The sequence below is a fragment of the Dendropsophus ebraccatus genome, chromosome 1, assembly GCF_027789765.1.
Source record: "Dendropsophus ebraccatus isolate aDenEbr1 chromosome 1, aDenEbr1.pat, whole genome shotgun sequence".
NCBI classification, from domain to species: Eukaryota; Metazoa; Chordata; class Amphibia; order Anura; family Hylidae; genus Dendropsophus; species Dendropsophus ebraccatus.
Genome location: NC_091454.1, coordinates 2,941,134 through 2,958,846, shown reverse-complemented (window position 1 = coordinate 2,958,846; position 17,713 = coordinate 2,941,134). Strand labels below are relative to the sequence as shown.

General features: G+C 54.3%; 1 protein-coding gene across 12 annotated transcripts in view; it reads left to right on the top strand.

Moving 5' to 3' along the window:
• C2CD5 (C2 calcium dependent domain containing 5) overlaps positions 1-17,713 on the top strand; it is a 99,129-nt gene that overhangs the window by 73,810 nt on the left and 7,606 nt on the right. For 9 of the 12 annotated variants that reach the window (XM_069963826.1, XM_069963811.1, XM_069963843.1 and 6 more), the window contains 9 exons: positions 2,766-2,906; positions 3,089-3,152; positions 4,646-4,707; positions 5,786-5,884; positions 11,622-11,711; positions 12,240-12,330; positions 16,149-16,235; positions 16,674-16,718; positions 16,808-16,909. In XM_069963826.1, the coding sequence (XP_069819927.1) occupies positions 2,766-2,906; positions 3,089-3,152; positions 4,646-4,707; positions 5,786-5,884; positions 11,622-11,711; positions 12,240-12,330; positions 16,149-16,235; positions 16,674-16,718; positions 16,808-16,909 (781 nt within the window). The remainder of the gene's footprint in view (positions 1-2,765; positions 2,907-3,088; positions 3,153-4,645; positions 4,708-5,785; positions 5,885-11,621; positions 11,712-12,239; positions 12,331-16,148; positions 16,236-16,673; positions 16,719-16,807; positions 16,910-17,713) is intronic. The other 3 variants (XM_069963851.1, XM_069963891.1, XM_069963834.1) reach the window with 2 other exon arrangements.

Here is a 17,713-nt window from a genome sequence, read left to right as displayed (position 1 = left end):
GAGTTATGGCGGTGTGTTCTGTATGACAGATGGCGGTGTGTTCTGTATGAGTGATGGCGGTGTGTTCTGTATGACAGATGGCGGTGTGTTCTGTATGACAGATGGCGGTGTGTTCTGTATGACAGATGGCGGTGTGTTCTGTATGACAGATGGCGGTGTGTTCTGTATGACAGATGGCGGTGTGTTCTGTATGACAGATGGCGGTGTGTTCTGTATGAGTGATGGCGGTGTGTTCTGTATGACAGATGGCGGTGTGTTCTGTATGGCAGATGGCGGTGTGTTCTGTATGACAGATGGCGGTGTGTACTGTATGAGTGATGGCGGTGTGTACTGTATGAGTGATGGCGGTGTGTTCTGTATGACAGATGGCGGTGTGTCCTGTATGAGTGATGGCGGTGTGTTCTGTATGACAGGTGGCGGTGTGTTCTGTATGACAGGTGGCGGTGTGTTCTGTATGACAGATGGCGGTGTGTACTGTATGACAGATGGCGGTGTGTTCTGTATGGCAGATGGCGGTGTGTACTGTATGAGTGATGGCGGTGTGTACTGTATGAGTGATGGCGGTGTGTTCTGTATGACAGATGGCGGTGTGTCCTGTATGAGTGATGGCGGTGTGTTCTGTATGACAGGTGGCGGTGTGTTCTGTATGACAGATGGCGGTGTGTTCTGTATGACAGATGGCGGTGTGTACTGTATGACAGATGGCGGTGTGTTCTGTATGGCAGATGGCGGTGTGTACTGTATGAGTGATGGCGGTGTGTTCTGTATGAGTGATGGCGGTGTGTACTGTATGAGTAATGGCGGTGTGTTCTGTATGACAGATGGCGGTGTGTTCTGTATGACAGATGGCGGTGTGTTCTGTATGAGTGATGGCGGTATGTTCTGTATGACAGATGGCGGTGTGTTCTGTATGACAGATGGCGGTGTGTTCTGTATGAGTGATGGCGGTGTGTTCTGTATGAGTGATGGCGGTGTGTTCTGTATGACAGATGGCGGTGTGTTCTGTATGACAGATGGCGGTGTGTTCTGTATGAGTGATGGCGGTGTGTTCTGTATGAGTGATGGCGGTGTGTTCTGTATGAGTTATGGCGGTGTGTTCTGTATGAGTTATGGCGGTGTGTTCTGTATGACAGATTGCGGTGTGTTCTGTATGACAGATGGCGGTGTGTTCTGTATGAGTGATGGCGGTGTGCTCTGTATGAGTGATGGCGGTGTGTTCTGTATGAGTGATGGCGGTGTGTTCTGTATGACAGATGGCTGTGTGTTCTGTATGACAGATGGCGGTGTGTTCTGTATGACAGATGGCGGTGTGTTCTGTATGACAGATGGCGGTGTGTTCTGTATGAGTGACGGCGGTGTGTTCTGTATGACAGATGGCGGTGTGTTCTGTATGAGTGATGGCGGTGTGTTCTGTATGACAGATGGCGGTGTGTTCTGTATGACAGATGGCGGTATGTTCTGTATGACAGATGGCGGTGTGTTCTGTATGACAGATGGCGGTATGTTCTGTATGACAGATGGCGGTGTGTTGTGTATGAGAGATGGCGGTGTGTTGTGTATGAGAGATGGCGGTGTGTACTGTATGAGTTATGGCGGTGTGTTCTGTATGAGTGATGGCGGTGTGTTCTGTATGAGTGATGGCGGTGTGTTCTGTATGAGTGATGGCGGTGTGTACTGTATGAGTTATGGCGGTGTGTTCTGTATGAGTGATGGCGGTGTGTTCTGTATGACAGATGGCGGTGTGTTCTGTATGACAGATGGCGGTGTGTTCTGTATGAGTGATGGCGGTGTGTTCTGTATGAGTGATGGCGGTGTGTTCTGTATGGCAGATGGCGGTGTGTTCTGTATGACAGATGGCGGTGTGTACTGTATGACAGCTGGCGGTGTGTACTGTATGACAGCTGGCGGTGTGTTCTGTATGACAGATGGCGGTGTGTTCTGTATGACAGATGGCGGTGTGTTCTGTATGAGTGATGGCGGTGTGTTCTGTATGAGTGATGGCGGTGTGTTCTGTATGACAGATGGCGGTGTGTTCTGTATGAGTGATGGCGGTGTGTTCTGTATGAGTGATGGCGGTGTGTTCTGTATGACAGATGGCGGTGTGTTCTGTATGACAGATGGCGGTGTGTTCTGTATGACAGATGGCGGTGTGTTCTGTATGAGTGATGGCGGTGTGTTCTGTATGACAGATGGCGGTGTGTTCTGTATGACAGATGGCGGTGTGTTCTGTATGACAGATGGCGGTGTGTTCTGTATGAGTGATGGCGGTGTGTTCTGTATGAGTGATGGCGGTGTGTTCTGTATGGCAGATGGCGGTGTGTTCTGCATGAGTGATGGCGGTGTGTTCTGTATGTGTGATGGCGGTGTGTTCTGTATGACAGATGGCGGTGTGTCCTGTATGACAGATGGCGGTGTGTTCTGTATGACAGATGGCGGTGTGTACTGTATGAGTGATGGCGGTGTGTTCTGTATGACAGATGGCGGTGTGTCCTGTATGACAGATGGCGGTGTGTTCTGTATGGCAGATGGCGGTGTGTTCTGTATGTGTGATGGCGGTGTGTTCTGTATGACAGATGGCGGTGTGTTCTGTATGAGTGATGGCGGTGTGTTCTGTATGAGTGATGGGGTGTGTTCTGTATGGCAGATGGCGGTGTGTTCTGTATGACAGATGGCGGTGTGTTCTGTATGACAGATGGCGGTGTGTCCTGTATGAGTTATGGCGGTGTGTTTTGTATGAGTTATGGCGGTTATTATTATCTCTATAGGAGATACTGGAGGAGACCATCGGATCGCCCATTCCGGAGCCGCGCCAGAGGACACGTCTGCTCCGCTCCCAGTCCGAGAGCTCCGATGAGGTGGTGGAACTGGACCTGTCTCATGGGAAAAAGGACGCCTTCGTCCTGGAGGTAAGAAATGGGGTGTTCAGTGCCCCATGACCTTTGACCCCATCAGCCACCCCATCTCCCCCAGACTATAAAGGGGCGCTCACAGGAATCTCACTGACATTATCCTTGATTCTAACCTGTCCTTGTGTTCAGTGGAGACATTGTAGCAGATCCTCCGCTCTGTAACGTCTCCTTACTTACAGATCGATGACACCGACGCCGTGGAAGACGTTCACTCCCTTCTGACCGACGTCCCTCCCCCTCCAGGTGACAACCAAATACTGTAATGTGATCAGCAGAGCCTATTATACTCCAGAGCTGCACTCACTATTCTTCCACCTCCCTACACTTTAGTTTTTCCCATATCAGGTGACGTCCGGGTCCAGGTGTAACATCAGTGTTTGTGAGTCTTCACAGGTGCTGATATATGTGTTACACACTCACAGATCAGCGACGCTACCCTGTATCACAGGTGCTGATATAGGTGTTACACACTCACAGATCAGCGATGCTACCTTTGTATTACAGGTGCTGATATAGGTGTTACACACTCACAGATCAGCGACGCTACCCTGTATCACAGGTGCTGATATAGGTGTTACACACTCACAGATCAACGATGCTACCCTGTATTACAGGTGCTGATATAGGTGTTACACACTCACAGATCAGCGACGCTACCTTTGTATCACAGGTGCTGATATAGGTGTTACACACTCACAGATCAGCGACGCTACCTTTGTATCATAGGTGCTGATATAGGTGTTACACACTCACAGATCAGCGACGCTACCCTGTATCACAGGTGCTGATATAGGTGTTACACGCTCACCGATCGGCTCCGCTACCCTGTATCACAGGTGCTGATATAGGTGTTACACGCTCACCGATCGGCTCTGCTACCCTGTATCACAGGTGCTGATATCTGTGTTACACACTCACAGATCGGCTCCGCAATGCTGTATCACAGGTGCTGATATAAGTGTTACACACTTACAGATCGGCTCCACCATGCTGTATCACAGGTGCTGATATTAGTGTTACACACTCACAGATCAGCTTCACCGCGCTGTATCACTAGTGCTAATATTAGTGTTACACACTCACAGATCAGCTCCACCATGCTGTATCACAAGTGCTCATATTAGTGTTACACACTCTGATTCCACCGGTCATTAAGAGATCTGCTGCCCGGTTCCGGAGATATCTTAGTTTTTCAGTATATGGTAATAACAGGTCTGCAGGAAATCCGGCTTACCGCTCCATCCAAGACCTTACTGCACGGCTCACACTCCAATCTGTGCAAAGTCCAGCTTTCCGTCATCCAATTAGAAAGCTTTATTTCTGACGCCAGGTTCTGTGCATACTGTGCGGTATTCCCCCAACAAATGCCATACCGCACTGCGTGCACAGAACCGGGTGACATAAATGAAGCTTTCTAATTGGATGGCCAAACGCTGGAGTCAAATTTTGTTCTGGCGCACAGGAGGCGGGCCCAGTGATGGGCGGAGAGATCGGTGCACTAGGAACGCTGGGCCCGCCTCCTGAGCACCAGACCTGCTTATTAGCATATACAGGAAATCTGAGATATCTCGGGAACACGGCGGCAGCGATCAGGAAGTGAAGAAATGGTCAACAGAGCAGACCCAGGACAGTCAGGGACTTTAGCTGTGAAGCTGCAGCATTGTGAGTGCAGCTCTGGAGTACCATACATAATGTTGATAAGTCATGTGACTATTGTTCTATTTTGTCTTGTTCAGGATTCTTCAGCTGTAACACAGAGATGATGCCTGGCATAAACAACTGGACATCGGATATACAGGTGAGTGTTTGTTACAGTGTGTCATGTGTCCCCCCTCACTGCTGACCTCCTGACACTCTGACCTCCTGACACTGACCTCCTGACAATGACCTCCTGACTTTCTGACCTCCTGACTTTCTGACCTCCTGACTGTCTGACCTCCTGACTCTCCGACCTCCTGACACTCTGACCTCCTGACTCTCCGGCCTCCTGACTCTCCGACCTTCTGACCTCCTGACTCTCCGACCTTCTGACCTCCTGACTCTCCGGCCTCCTGACTGTCTGACCTCCTGACACTCTGACCTCCTGACTCTCTGACCTCCTGACACTCTGACCTCCTGACACTGACCTCCTGACTTTCTGACCTCCTGACACTGACCTCCTGACTTTCTGACCTCCTGACTTTCTGACCTCCTGACTGTCTGACCTCCTGACTGTCTGACCTCCTGACTGTTTGACCTCCTGACTGTCTGACCTCCTGACTGTCTGACCTCCTGACTGTCTGACCTCCTGACTGTCTGACCTCCTGACTGTCTGACCTCCTGACTGTCTGACCTCCTGACTCTCCAACCTCCTGACTCTCCGGCCTCCTGACTCTCTGACCTCCTGACACTCTGGCTTCCTGACTCTCTGACCTCCTGACTCTCCCCGACCTCCTGACTCTCCCCGACCTCCTGACTCTCCGACCTCCTGACTCTCCGACCTCCTGACTCTCCGGCCTCCTGACTCTCCGGCCTCCTGACTCTCCGACCTCCTGATCTCCTGACTCTCCGACCTCCTGATCTCCTGACTCTCCGACCTCCTGATCTCCTGACTCTCCGACCTCCTGATCTCCTGACTCTCCGACCTCCTGATCTCCTGACTCTCCAACCTCCTGATCTCCTGACTCTCCGACCTCCTGATCTCCTGACTCTCCGACCTCCTGATCTCCTGACTCTCCGACCTCCTGATCTCCTTACTCTCTGACCTTCTGATCTCTTGACTCTCCGACCTCCTGACACTCCGACCTCCTGACACTCCGACCTCCTGACACTCCGACCTCCTGACACTCTGACCTCCTGACACTCTGGTTTCCTGACTCTCTGATCTCTCTCTTTAGATGTTCACCTCCGTCCGCGCTGTTCGTCTCTCCAGCGTAAACCTGACCAACCCGACCTTGAACAAGAACTTTAACGACATGTGCGAGAACCTGCTGAAGGTGCGAGTGTGGGGGGTCAGTAGTGATTTGGGGTGATCAGTAAGGAGTGTGGGGGGTCAGTAGTGATTTGGGGGGATCAGTAATAGGTGTGGGGGGTCAGTAGTGATTTGGGGGGATCAGTAATGGGTGTGGGGGGTCAGTAGTGATTTGGGGTGATCAGTAAGGAGTGTGGGGGGTCAGTAGTGATTTGGAGGGATCAGTAATGGGTGTGGGGATCAGTAGTGATTTGGGGTGATCAGTAATGGGTGTGGGGGGTCAGTAGTGATTTGGGGTGATCAGTAAGGAGTGTGGGGGGTCAGTAGTGATTTGGAGGGATCAGTAATGGGTGTGGGGGTCATTAGTGATTTGGGGTGATCAGTAAGGGGTGTGGGGGGTCAGTAGTGATTTGGGGTGATCAGTAATGGGTGTGGGGGGTCAGTAGTGATTTGGAGGGATCAGTAATGGGTGTGGGGGTCAGTAGTGATTTGGGGTGATCAGTAATGGGTGTGGGGATCAGTAGTGATTTGGGGTGATCAGTAATGGGTGTGGGGGGTCAGTAGTGATTTGGGGTGATCAGTAATGGGTGTGGGGATCAGTAGTGATTTGGGGTGATCAGTAATGGGTGTGGGGATCAGTAGTGATTTGGGGTGATCAGTAATGGGTGTGGGGATCAGTAGTGATTTGGGGTGATCAGTAATGGGTGTGGGGGGTCAGTAGTGATTTGGGGGTATCAGTAATGGGTGTGGGGGTCAGTAGTGATTTGGGGGATCAGTAATGGGTGTGGGGGGTCAGAAGTGATTTGGGGGGATCAGTAATGGGTGTGGGGGGTCAGTAGTGTTTTGGGGTGATCAGTAATGGGTGTGGGGGGTCAGTAGTGATTTGGGGTGATCAGTAATGGGTGTGGGGGGTCAGTAGTGATTTGGGGGGATCAGTAATGGGTGTGGGGGGTCAGTAGTGATTTGGGGGGATCAGTAATGGGTGTGGGGATCAGTAGTGATTTGGGGGGATCAGTAATGGGTGTGGGGATCAGTAGTGATTTGGGGTGATCAGTAATAGGTGTGGGGGGTCAGTAGTGATTTGGGGGGATCAGTAATGGGTGTGGGGATCAGTAGTGATTTGGGGTGATCAGTAAGGAGTGTGGGGGGTCAGTAGTGATTTGGAGGGATCAGTAATGGGTGTGGGGGTCATTAGTGATTTGGGGTGATCAGTAAGGGGTGTGGGGGGTCAGTAGTGATTTGGGGTGATCAGTAATGGGTGTGGGGGGTCAGTAGTGATTTGGAGGGATCAGTAATGGGTGTGGGGGTCAGTAGTGATTTGGGGTGATCAGTAATGGGTGTGGGGATCAGTAGTGATTTGGGGTGATCAGTAATGGGTGTGGGGGGTCAGTAGTGATTTGGGGTGATCAGTAATGGGTGTGGGGATCAGTAGTGATTTGGGGTGATCAGTAATGGGTGTGGGGATCAGTAGTGATTTGGGGTGATCAGTAATGGGTGTGGGGATCAGTAGTGATTTGGGGTGATCAGTAATGGGTGTGGGGGGTCAGTAGTGATTTGGGGGGATCAGTAATGGGTGTGGGGGGTCAGTAGTGATTTGGGGGATCAGTAATGGGTGTGGGGGGTCAGAAGTGATTTGGGGGGATCAGTAATGGGTGTGGGGGGTCAGTAGTGTTTTGGGGTGATCAGTAATGGGTGTGGGGGGTCAGTAGTGATTTGGGGTGATCAGTAATGGGTGTGGGGGGTCAGTAGTGATTTGGGGGGATCAGTAATGGGTGTGGGGGGTCAGTAGTGATTTGGGGGGATCAGTAATGGGTGTGGGGATCAGTAGTGATTTGGGGGGATCAGTAATGGGTGTGGGGATCAGTAGTGATTTGGGGTGATCAGTAATGGGTGTGGGGATCAGTAGTGATTTGGGGTGATCAGTAATGGGTGTGGGGATCAGTAGTGATTTGGGGTGATCAATAATGGGTGTGGGGGGTCAGTAGTGATTTGGGGTGATCAGTAAGGAGTGTGGGGGGTCAGTAGTGATTTGGAGGGATCAGTAATGGGTGTAGGGGGGTCAGTAGTGATTTGGGGGGATCAGTAATGGGTGTGGGGGGTCAGTAGTGATTTGGGGTGATCAGTAATGGGTGTGGGGGGTCAGTAGTGATTTGGGGTGATCAGTAATGGGTGTGGGGGGTCAGTAGTGATTTGGGGTGATCAGTAATGGGTGTGGGGGGGTCAGTAGTGATTTGGGGGGATAAGTAATGGGTGTGGGGGGTCAGTAGTGATTTGGGGGGATCAGTAATGGGTGTGGGGATCAGTAGTGATTTGGGGGTATCAGTAATGGGTGTGGGGGGTCAGTAGTGATTTGGGGGGATCAGTAATGGGTGTGGGGGGTCAGAAGTGATTTGGGGGGATCAGTAATGGGTGTAGGGGGGTCAGTAGTGATTTGGGGGGATCAGTAATGGGTGTGGGGGGTCAGTAGTGATTTGGGGTGATCAGTAATGGGTGTGGGGGGTCAGTAGTGATTTGGGGTGATCAGTAATGGGTGTGGGGGGTCAGTAGTGATTTGGGGTGATCAGTAATGGGTGTGGGGATCAGTAGTGATTTGGGGTGATCAGTAATGGGTGTGGGGGGTCAGTAGTGATTTGGGGTGATCAGTAATGGGTGTGGGGATCAGTAGTGATTAGGGGGGATCAGTAATGGGTGTGGGGATCAGTAGTGATTTGGGGGGGATCAGTAATGGGTGTGGGGGGTCAGTAGTGATTTGGGGTGATCAGTAATGGGTGTGGGGGGGTCAGTAGTGATTTGGGGTGATCAGTAATGGGTGTGGGGGGTCAGTAGTGATTTGGAGGGATCAGTAATGGGTGTGGGGGGGTCAGTAGTGATTTGGGGTGATCAGTAAGGAGTGTGGGGGGTCAGTAGTGATTTGGAGGGATCAGTAATGGGTGTGGGGGGTCAGTAGTGATTTGGGGGGATCAGTAATGGGTGTGGGGATCAGTAGTGATTTGGAGGGATCAGTAATGGGTGTGGGGGGTCAGTAGTGATTTGGGGGGATAAGTAATGGGTGTGGGGGGTCAGTAGTGATTTGGGGGGATCAGTAATGGGTGTGGGGATCAGTAGTGATTTGGGGGGATCAGTAATGGGTGTGGGGGTTAGTAGTGATTTGGGGTGATCAGTAATGGGTGTGGGGGGTCAGTAGTGATTTGGGGGGATCAGTAATGGGTGTGGGGATCAGTAGTGATTTGGAGGGATCAGTAATGGGTGTAGGGGGGTCAGTAGTGATTTGGGGGGATCAGTAATGGGTGTGGGGGGTCAGTAGTGATTTGGGGTGATCAGTAATGGGTGTGGGGGGTCAGTAGTGATTTGGGGTGATCAGTAATGGGTGTGGGGGGTCAGTAGTGATTTGGGGGGATAAGTAATGGGTGTGGGGGGTCAGTAGTGATTTGGGGGGATCAGTAATGGGTGTGGGGGGTCAGAAGTGATTTGGGGGGATCAGTAATGGGTGTAGGGGGGTCAGTAGTGATTTGGGGGGATCAGTAATGGGTGTGGGGGGTCAGTAGTGATTTGGGGTGATCAGTAATGGGTGTGGGGGGTCAGTAGTGATTTGGGGTGATCAGTAATGGGTGTGGGGGGTCAGTAGTGATTTGGGGTGATCAGTAATGGGTGTGGGGATCAGTAGTGATTTGGGGTGATCAGTAATGGGTGTGGGGGATCAGTAGTGATTTGGGGTGATCAGTAATGGGTGTGGGGGGTCAGTAGTGATTTGGGGTGATCAGTAATGGGTGTGGGGATCAGTAGTGATTAGGGGGGATCAGTAATGGGTGTGGGGATCAGTAGTGATTTGGGGGGATCAGTAATGGGTGTGGGGGGTCAGTAGTGATTTGGGGTGATCAGTAATGGGTGTGGGGGGGGTCAGTAGTGATTTGGGGTGATCAGTAATGGGTGTGGGGGGTCAGTAGTGATTTGGAGGGATCAGTAATGGGTGTGGGGGGGGTCAGTAGTGATTTGGGGTGATCAGTAAGGAGTGTGGGGGGTCAGTAGTGATTTGGAGGGATCAGTAATGGGTGTAGGGGGGTCAGTAGTGATTTGGGGGGATCAGTAATGGGTGTGGGGGGTCAGTAGTGATTTGGGGTGATCAGTAATGGGTGTGGGGGGTCAGTAGTGATTTGGGGTGATCAGTAATGGGTGTGGGGATCAGTAGTGATTGGGGGGATCAGTAATGGGTGTGGGGGGTCAGTAGTGATTTGGGGGGATCAGTAATGGGTGTGGGGGGTCAGTAGTGATTTGGGGGGATCAGTAATGGGTGTGGGGGGTCAGTAGTGATTTGGGGGGATCAGTAATGGGTGTGGGGGGTCAGAAGTGATTTGGGGTGATCAGTAATGGGTGTGGGGATCAGTAGTGATTTGGGGGGATCAGTAATGGGTGTGGGGGGTCAGTAGTGATTTGGAGGGATCAGTAATGGGTGTGGGGGGTCAGTAGTGATTTGGGGGGATCAGTAATGGGTGTGGGGGATCAGTAGTGATTTGGGGTGATCAGTAATGGGTGTGGGGGGTCAGTAGTGATTTGGGGGGATCAGTAATGGGTGTGGGGATCAGTAGTGATTTGGGGGGATCAGTAATGGGTGTGGGGGGTCAATAGTGATTTGGGGTGATCAGTAATGGGTGTGGGGGGTCAATAGTGATTTGGGGTGATCAGTAAGGGGTGTGGGGGGTCAGTAGTGATTTGGGGTGATCAGTAATGGGTGTGGGGATCAGTAGTGATTTGGGGTGATCAGTAATGGGTGTGGGGGGTCAGTAGTGATTTGGGGGGATCAGTAATGGGTGTGGGGGGTCAGTAGTGATTTGGGGTGATCAGTAATGGGTGTGGGGGTCAGTAGTGATTTGGAGGGATCAGTAATGGGTGTGGGGATCAGTAGTGATTTGGGGGGATCAGTAATGGGTGTGGGGATCAGTAGTGATTTGGGGTGATCAGTAATGGGTGTGGGGGGTCAATAGTGATTTGGGGTGATCAGTAATGGGTGTGGGGATCAGTAGTGATTTGGGGGGATCAGTAATGGGTGTGGGGGGTCAGTAGTGATTTGGGGTGATCAGTAATGGGTGTGGGGATCAGTAGTGATTTGGAGGGATCAGTAATGGGTGTGGGGGGTCAGTAGTGATTTGGGGTGATCAGTAATGGGTGTGGGGATCAGTAGTGATTTGGAGGGATCAGTAATGGGTGTGGGGGGTCAGTAGTGATTTGGGGGGATCAGTAATGGGTGTGGGGGGTCAGTAGTGATTTGGAGGGATCAGTAATGGGTGTGGGGGGTCGGTAGTGATTTGGGGTGATCAGTAATGGGTGGGGGGGTCGGTAGTGATTTGGGGTGATCAGTAAGGGGTGAGGGGGGGTCAGTAGTGATTTGGGGGGATCAGTAATGGGTGTAGGGGGGTCAGTAGTGATTTGGGGTGATCAGTAATGGGTGTGGGGGGTCAGTAGTGATTTGGAGGGATTAGTAATGGGTGTGGGGGGTCAGTAGTGATTTGGGGTGATCAGTAATGGGTGTGTGGGGTCAGTAGTGATTTGGAGGGATTAGTAATGGGTGTGGGGGGTCAGTAGTGATTTGGGGTGATCAGTAATGGGTGGGGGGGTCGGTAGTGATTTGGCATGATCAGTAAGGGGTGAGGGGGGGTCAGTAATGGGTGGGGGGGTCGGTAGTGATTTGGGGTGATCAGTAAGGGGTGTGGGGGGTCAGTAGTGATTTGGGGGATCAGTAACTGGTCAGTTGTCTCTTTTTCCCGCAGAGTCTGTACTTTAAGCTGCGCTCTATGGTGCCGTGCTGTCTCTGTCATGTTAACTTCACGGTGGCAGTCCCGGAGGACGAGTCCATACAGGTGATTGGGGGGGGGGACGAGAGACCCTTCCTCCTCTACCTCATCCCCTTCCTCTTCTTCCTTCTCCTCCTCTTCTTCCTCCTCCTCCTCTTCTTCCTCCTCATCAGCTCCTTCCCCTTCTGTTCCTCTCCTTCTTCTTCCTCCTCCTCTTCTTCAGCTCCTCCTCCCCCCTCCTCCTCCTCTTCTTCAGCTCCTCCTCCCCCTCCTCCTCCTCCCCTTTCTCCTGCTCTTCCTATTCTTCCTTCTCATCTTCCTCCTCTTCCCCCTGCTCCCCTCCTCCTCCTGCTCCCCTCCTCCTCCTGCTCCCCTCTCTTCTATTCTTCCTTCTCCTCTTCCTCCCTTCTTCCCCTCCTCCCCTCCTCCCCTTTAGCTCCTCCCTCCTCCCCTTTAGCTCCTCCCTCCTCCCCCCCCCTCCCCTTTAGCTCCTCCCTCCTCCCCTTTAGCTCCTTCCTCCTCCCCTCCCCTTTAGCTCCTCCTCAGCTCCTCACTGCATTGGACCGTGGCGGTAACCCTGGCTTCTCATTCCAGGTCGCGGTCACGGCGGTGGCGATTACCTTCGACAAGCAGGACGCCTCACAGAGCGCTCAATGCAAAACCGCAGAACGAGCACAGCCGAGAGGTGAGAAAACCATTGTGTGCCGAGTCTGGTGACAATGTAGAGGCGGCTCCTCCTCTCCCTGACCGGCTGCCTCCTCTCCCTGACCTGACCCAGGATAACAGTCCAGCTGCCTCCTCTCCCTGACCTGACCCAGTGTTATAGTCCGGCTGCCTCCTCTCCCTGACCTGACCCAGTGTAACAGTCCGGCTGCCTCCTCTCCCTGACCTGACCCAGTGTAACAGTCCGGCTGCCTCCTCTCCCTGACCTGATCCAGTGTAACAGTCCGGCTGCCTCCTCTCCCTGGCCTGATCCAGTGTAACAGTCCGGCTGCCTCCTCTCCCTGACCTGACCCAGTGTTATAGTCCGGCTGCCTCCTCTCCCTGACCTGACCCAGTGTTATAGTCCGGCTGCCTCCTCTCCCTGACCTGACCCAGTGTAACAGTCCGGCTGCCTCCTCTCCCTGACCTGATCCAGTGTAACAGTCCGGCTGCCTCCTCTCCCTGACCTGATCCAGTGTAACAGTCCGGCTGCCTCCTCTCCCTGACCTGACCCAGTGTTATAGTCCGGCTGCCTCCTCTCCCTGACCTGACCCAGTGTTATAGTCCGGCTGCCTCCTCTCCCTGACCTGATCCAGTGTAACAGTCCGGCTGCCTCCTCTCCCTGACCTGACCCAGTGTAACAGTCCGGCTGCCTCCTCTCCCTGACCCAGTGTTATAGTCCGGCTGCCTCCTCTCCCTGACCTGACCCAGTGTAACAGTCCGGCTGCCTCCTCTCCCTGACCTGACCCAGTGTAACAGTCCGGCTGCCTCCTCTCCCTGACCTGATCCAGTGTAACAGTCCGGCTGCCTCCTCTCCCTGACCTGACCCAGTGTTATAGTCCGGCTGCCTCCTCTCCCTGACCTGACCCAGTGTAACAGTCCGGCTGCCTCCTCTCCCTGACCTGATCCAGTGTAACAGTCCGGCTGCCTCCTCTCCCTGACCTGACCCAGTGTAACAGTCCGGCTGCCTCCTCTCCCTGACCTGACCCAGTGTAACAGTCCGGCTGCCTCCTCTCCCTGACCTGACCCAGTGTTATAGTCCGGCTGCCTCCTCTCCCTGACCTGACCCAGTGTAACAGTCCGGCTGCCTCCTCTCCCTGACCTGACCCAGTGTAACAGTCCGGCTGCCTCCTCTCCCTGACCTGACCCAGTGTAACAGTCCGGCTGCCTCCTCTCCCTGACCTGACCCAGTGTAACAGTCCGGCTGCCTCCTCTTCCTGACCTGACCCAGTGTTATAGTCCGGCTGCCTCCTCTCCCTGACCTGACCCAGTGTTATAGTCCGGCTGCCTCCTCTCCCTGACCTGACCCAGTGTAACAGTCCGGCTGCCTCCTCTCCCTGACCTGACCCAGTGTTATAGTCCGGCTGCCTCCTCTCCCTGACCTGACCCAGTGTTATAGTCCGGCTGCCTCCTCTCCCTGACCCAGTGTTATAGTCCGGCTGCCTCCTCTCCCTGATCTGACCCAGTGTAACAGTCCGGCTGCCTCCTCTCCCTGACCTGACCCAGTGTAACAGACCGGCTGCCTCCTCTCCCTGACCTGACCCAGTGTTATAGTCCGGCTGCCTCCTCTCCCTGACCGGCTGCCTCCTCTCCCTGACCTGACCCAGTGTAACAGTCCGGCTGCCTCCTCTTCCTGACCTGACCCAGTGTTATAGTCCGGCTGCCTCCTCTCCCTGACCTGACCCAGTGTTATAGTCCGGCTGCCTCCTCTCCCTGACCTGACCCAGTGTAACAGTCCGGCTGCCTCCTCTTCCTGACCTGACCCAGTGTTATAGTCCGGCTGCCTCCTCTCCCTGACCTGACCCAGTGTTATAGTCCGGCTGCCTCCTCTCCCTGACCTGACCCAGTGTAAGTCCGGCTGCCTCCTCTCCCTGACCTGACCCAGTGTTATAGTCCGGCTGCCTCCTCTCCCTGACCTGACCCAGTGTAACAGTCCGGCTGCCTCCTCTCCCTGACCTGACCCAGTGTTATAGTCCGGCTGCCTCCTCTCCCTGACCTGACCCAGTGTAACAGTCCGGCTGCCTCCTCTCCCTGACCTGACCCAGTGTTATAGTCCGGCTGTCTCCTCTCCCTGACCTGACCCAGTGTTATAGTCCGGCTGCCTCCTCTCCCTGACCCAGTGTAACAGTCCGGCTGCCTCCTCTCCCTGACCTGACCCAGTGTTATAGTCCGGCTGCCTCCTCTCCCTGACCTGACCCAGTGTAACAGTCCGGCTGCCTCCTCTCCCTGACCTGACCCAGTGTTATAGTCCGGCTGCCTCCTCTCCCTGACCTGACCCAGTGTTATAGTCCGGCTGCCTCCTCTCCCTGACCTGACCCAGTGTTATAGTCCGGCTGCCTCCTCTCCCTGACCTGACCCAGTGTTATAGTCCGGCTGCCTCCTCTCCCTGACCTGACCCAGTGTTATAGTCCGGCTGCCTCCTCTCCCTGACCTGACCCAGTGTTATAGTCCGGCTGCCTCCTCTCCCTGACCTGACCCAGTGCAACAGTCCGGCTGCCTCCTCTCCCTGACCTGACCCAGTGTTATAGTCCGGCTGCCTCCTCTCCCTGACCCAGTGTAACAGTCCGGCTGCCTCCTCTCCCTGACCCAGTGTAACAGTCCGGCTGCCTCCTCTCCCTGACCCAGTGTAACAGTCCGGCTGCCTCCTCTCCCTGACCCAGTGTTATAGTCCGGCTGCCTCCTCTCCCTGACCCAGTGTAACAGTCCGGCTGCCTCCTCTCCCTGACCTGACCCAGTGTAACAGTCCGGCTGCCTCCTCTCCCTGACCTGACCCAGTGTAACAGTCCGGCTGCCTCCTCTCCCTGACCCAGTGTAACAGTCCGGCTGCCTCCTCTCCCTGACCCAGTGTAACAGTCCGGCTGCCTCCTCTCCCTGACCTGACCCAGTGTTATAGTCCGGCTGCCTCCTCTCCCTGACCCAGTGTTATAGTCCGGCTGCCTCCTCTCCCTGACCTGACCCAGTGTTATAGTCCGGCTGCCTCCTCTCCCTGACCTGACCCAGTGTTATAGTCCGGCTGCCTCCTCTCCCTGACCTGACCCAGTGTTATAGTCCGGCTGCCTCCTCTCCCTGACCTGACCCAGTGTTATAATCCGGCTGCCTCCTCTCCCTGACCTGACCCAGTGTAACAGTCCGGCTGCCTCCTCTCCCTGACCTGACCCAGTGTTATAGTCCGGCTGCCTCCTCTTCCTGACCTGACCCAGTGTTATAGTCCGGCTGCCTTCTCTCCCTGACCCAGTGTAACAGTCCGGCTGCCTCCTCTCCCTGACCCAGTGTAACAGTCCGGCTGCCTCCTCTTCCTGACCTGACCCAGTGTTATAGTCCGGCTGCCTCCTCTCCCTGACCCAGTGTTATAGTCCGGCTGCCTCCTCTCCCTGACCTGACCCAGTGTAACAGTCCGGCTGCCTCCTCTCCCTGACCTGACCCAGTGTAACAGTCCGGCTGCCTCCTCTCCCTGACCTGACCCAGTGTAACAGTCCGGCTGCCTCCTCTCCCTGACCTGACCCAGTGTTATAGTCCGGCTGCCTCCTCTCCCTGACCTGACCCAGTGTTATAGTCCGGCTGCCTCCTCTCCCTGACCTGACCCAGTGTTATAATCCGGCTGCCTCCTCTCCCTGACCTGACCCAGTGTAACAGTCCGGCTGCCTCCTCTCCCTGACCTGACCCAGTGTTATAGTCCGGCTGCCTCCTCTCCCTGACCTGACCCAGTGTAACAGTCCGGCTGCCTCCTCTCCCTGACCTGACCCAGTGTAACAGTCCGGCTGCCTCCTCTGACCTCTCTGACTCTTCTCTGCTGTCTTTCAGTCTCTGCAGACACCGAGGAGCTGCTCCAGTTCCCTCTAGAGTTATCTTCCGACTCCCCCGGACTGCAGCCCTTCTCTCCTGCCAAAGGTGCGTCCAATAGTGATTTCACATAGGGGGCGGGGCTGTGATCACATATTAGTGATGTCACCTAGGGGGCGGGGCTGTGATCCCGTATCAGTGATGTCACACAGGGGGCAGGGCTGTGATCACATATCAGTGACGTCACACGGGACAGGCCTGTGATATCAGTGATGTCACACGTGGGCGGGGCTGTGATCACATATTAGTGATATCACACAGGGGGTGTTGCTGTGATCACATATTAGTGATATCACACATGGGGCGGGGCTGTGATCACATGTCAGTGATGTCACACGGGGCGGGGCAGACATCACAGTGATGTCACACAGGTGGCGGGGCTGTGATCTCAGTGATGTCACACAAGGGGTGGGGCTGTGATCACAGTGACGTCACACAGGGGGCGGGGCTGGGTTCTGTACAGTCACACGTCTTGTCTCCCCGCAGAGCTGGCGGACAGGACGGCCTCCCCCTCTGGCGCCCCCCTGAGAGGTAAGCTGGTGGTGCGGGCGGTGCGGTGGGATTGGCAGTGGGAGCCGTCATCCATCTTTTTTCTTTGTCTTCCTGTCTCTGGTCTCCAGCCTCTGCCGCTGACTACAGTTCCTTTGCAGACAGATGCAGCAGCTGGATAGAACACATTAAAATGAGGGCTCAGACCATAAGACGCGGATCAGTAAAGACAAGTAGGAAGAAGCCGCCGCCACCGCTGCTGCCACCACTGCTGTGTGTCTCCTCATTGTGCTGATTCTTCCAGGCGGACATGTGATCCACGCTGGGGGCGGGGCTACAGACCAGAGCATTGTATGTGGAGAGCCAGGGGCGGGGCTACAGACCAGAGCATTGTATGTGGAGAGCCAGGGGCAGGGCTACAGACCAGAGCATTGTATGTAGAGGGGCGGGGCTACAGACCATAGCATTGTATGTAGAGAGCTGGGGGCGGGGCTACAGACCAGAGCATTGTATGTAGAGAGCTGGGGGTGGGACTACAGACCAGAGCATTGTATGTAGAGAGCTGGGGGTGGGACTACAGACCAGAGCATTGTATGTAGAGAGCTGGGGGCGGGACTACAGACCAGAGCATTGTATGTAGAGAGCTGGGGGCGGGACTACAGACCAGAGCATTGTATATAGCGAGCTGGGGGCGGGGCTACAGAGCATAGAGTGGCAGAGGCCTCCACATCCTAGAGAGAGGGTCATGTGACCCGGCAATGTAATCTGCAGAGCTACAATCATTCCTCTTCTCACTGCTGCCCCCTGCTGCTCCAGTGCATGCACAGAGCGGGCTCTGCAGGGCGGCATTATAGCAGTGTTACTCCTCCCACCTTACACTTCATCTCCCACAATGCAATGCAGCAGAGCCAGCCACAAAGTTATCAGCCTCACTCAGTATTCTACAGCTTCAGAGCTGAAATCTCCCAGCATTGAATGCTAGTTTAATTTCTGCACAGTGCAAACATTCCAGGTGGTGTCAGCGCCTTAATACCAAA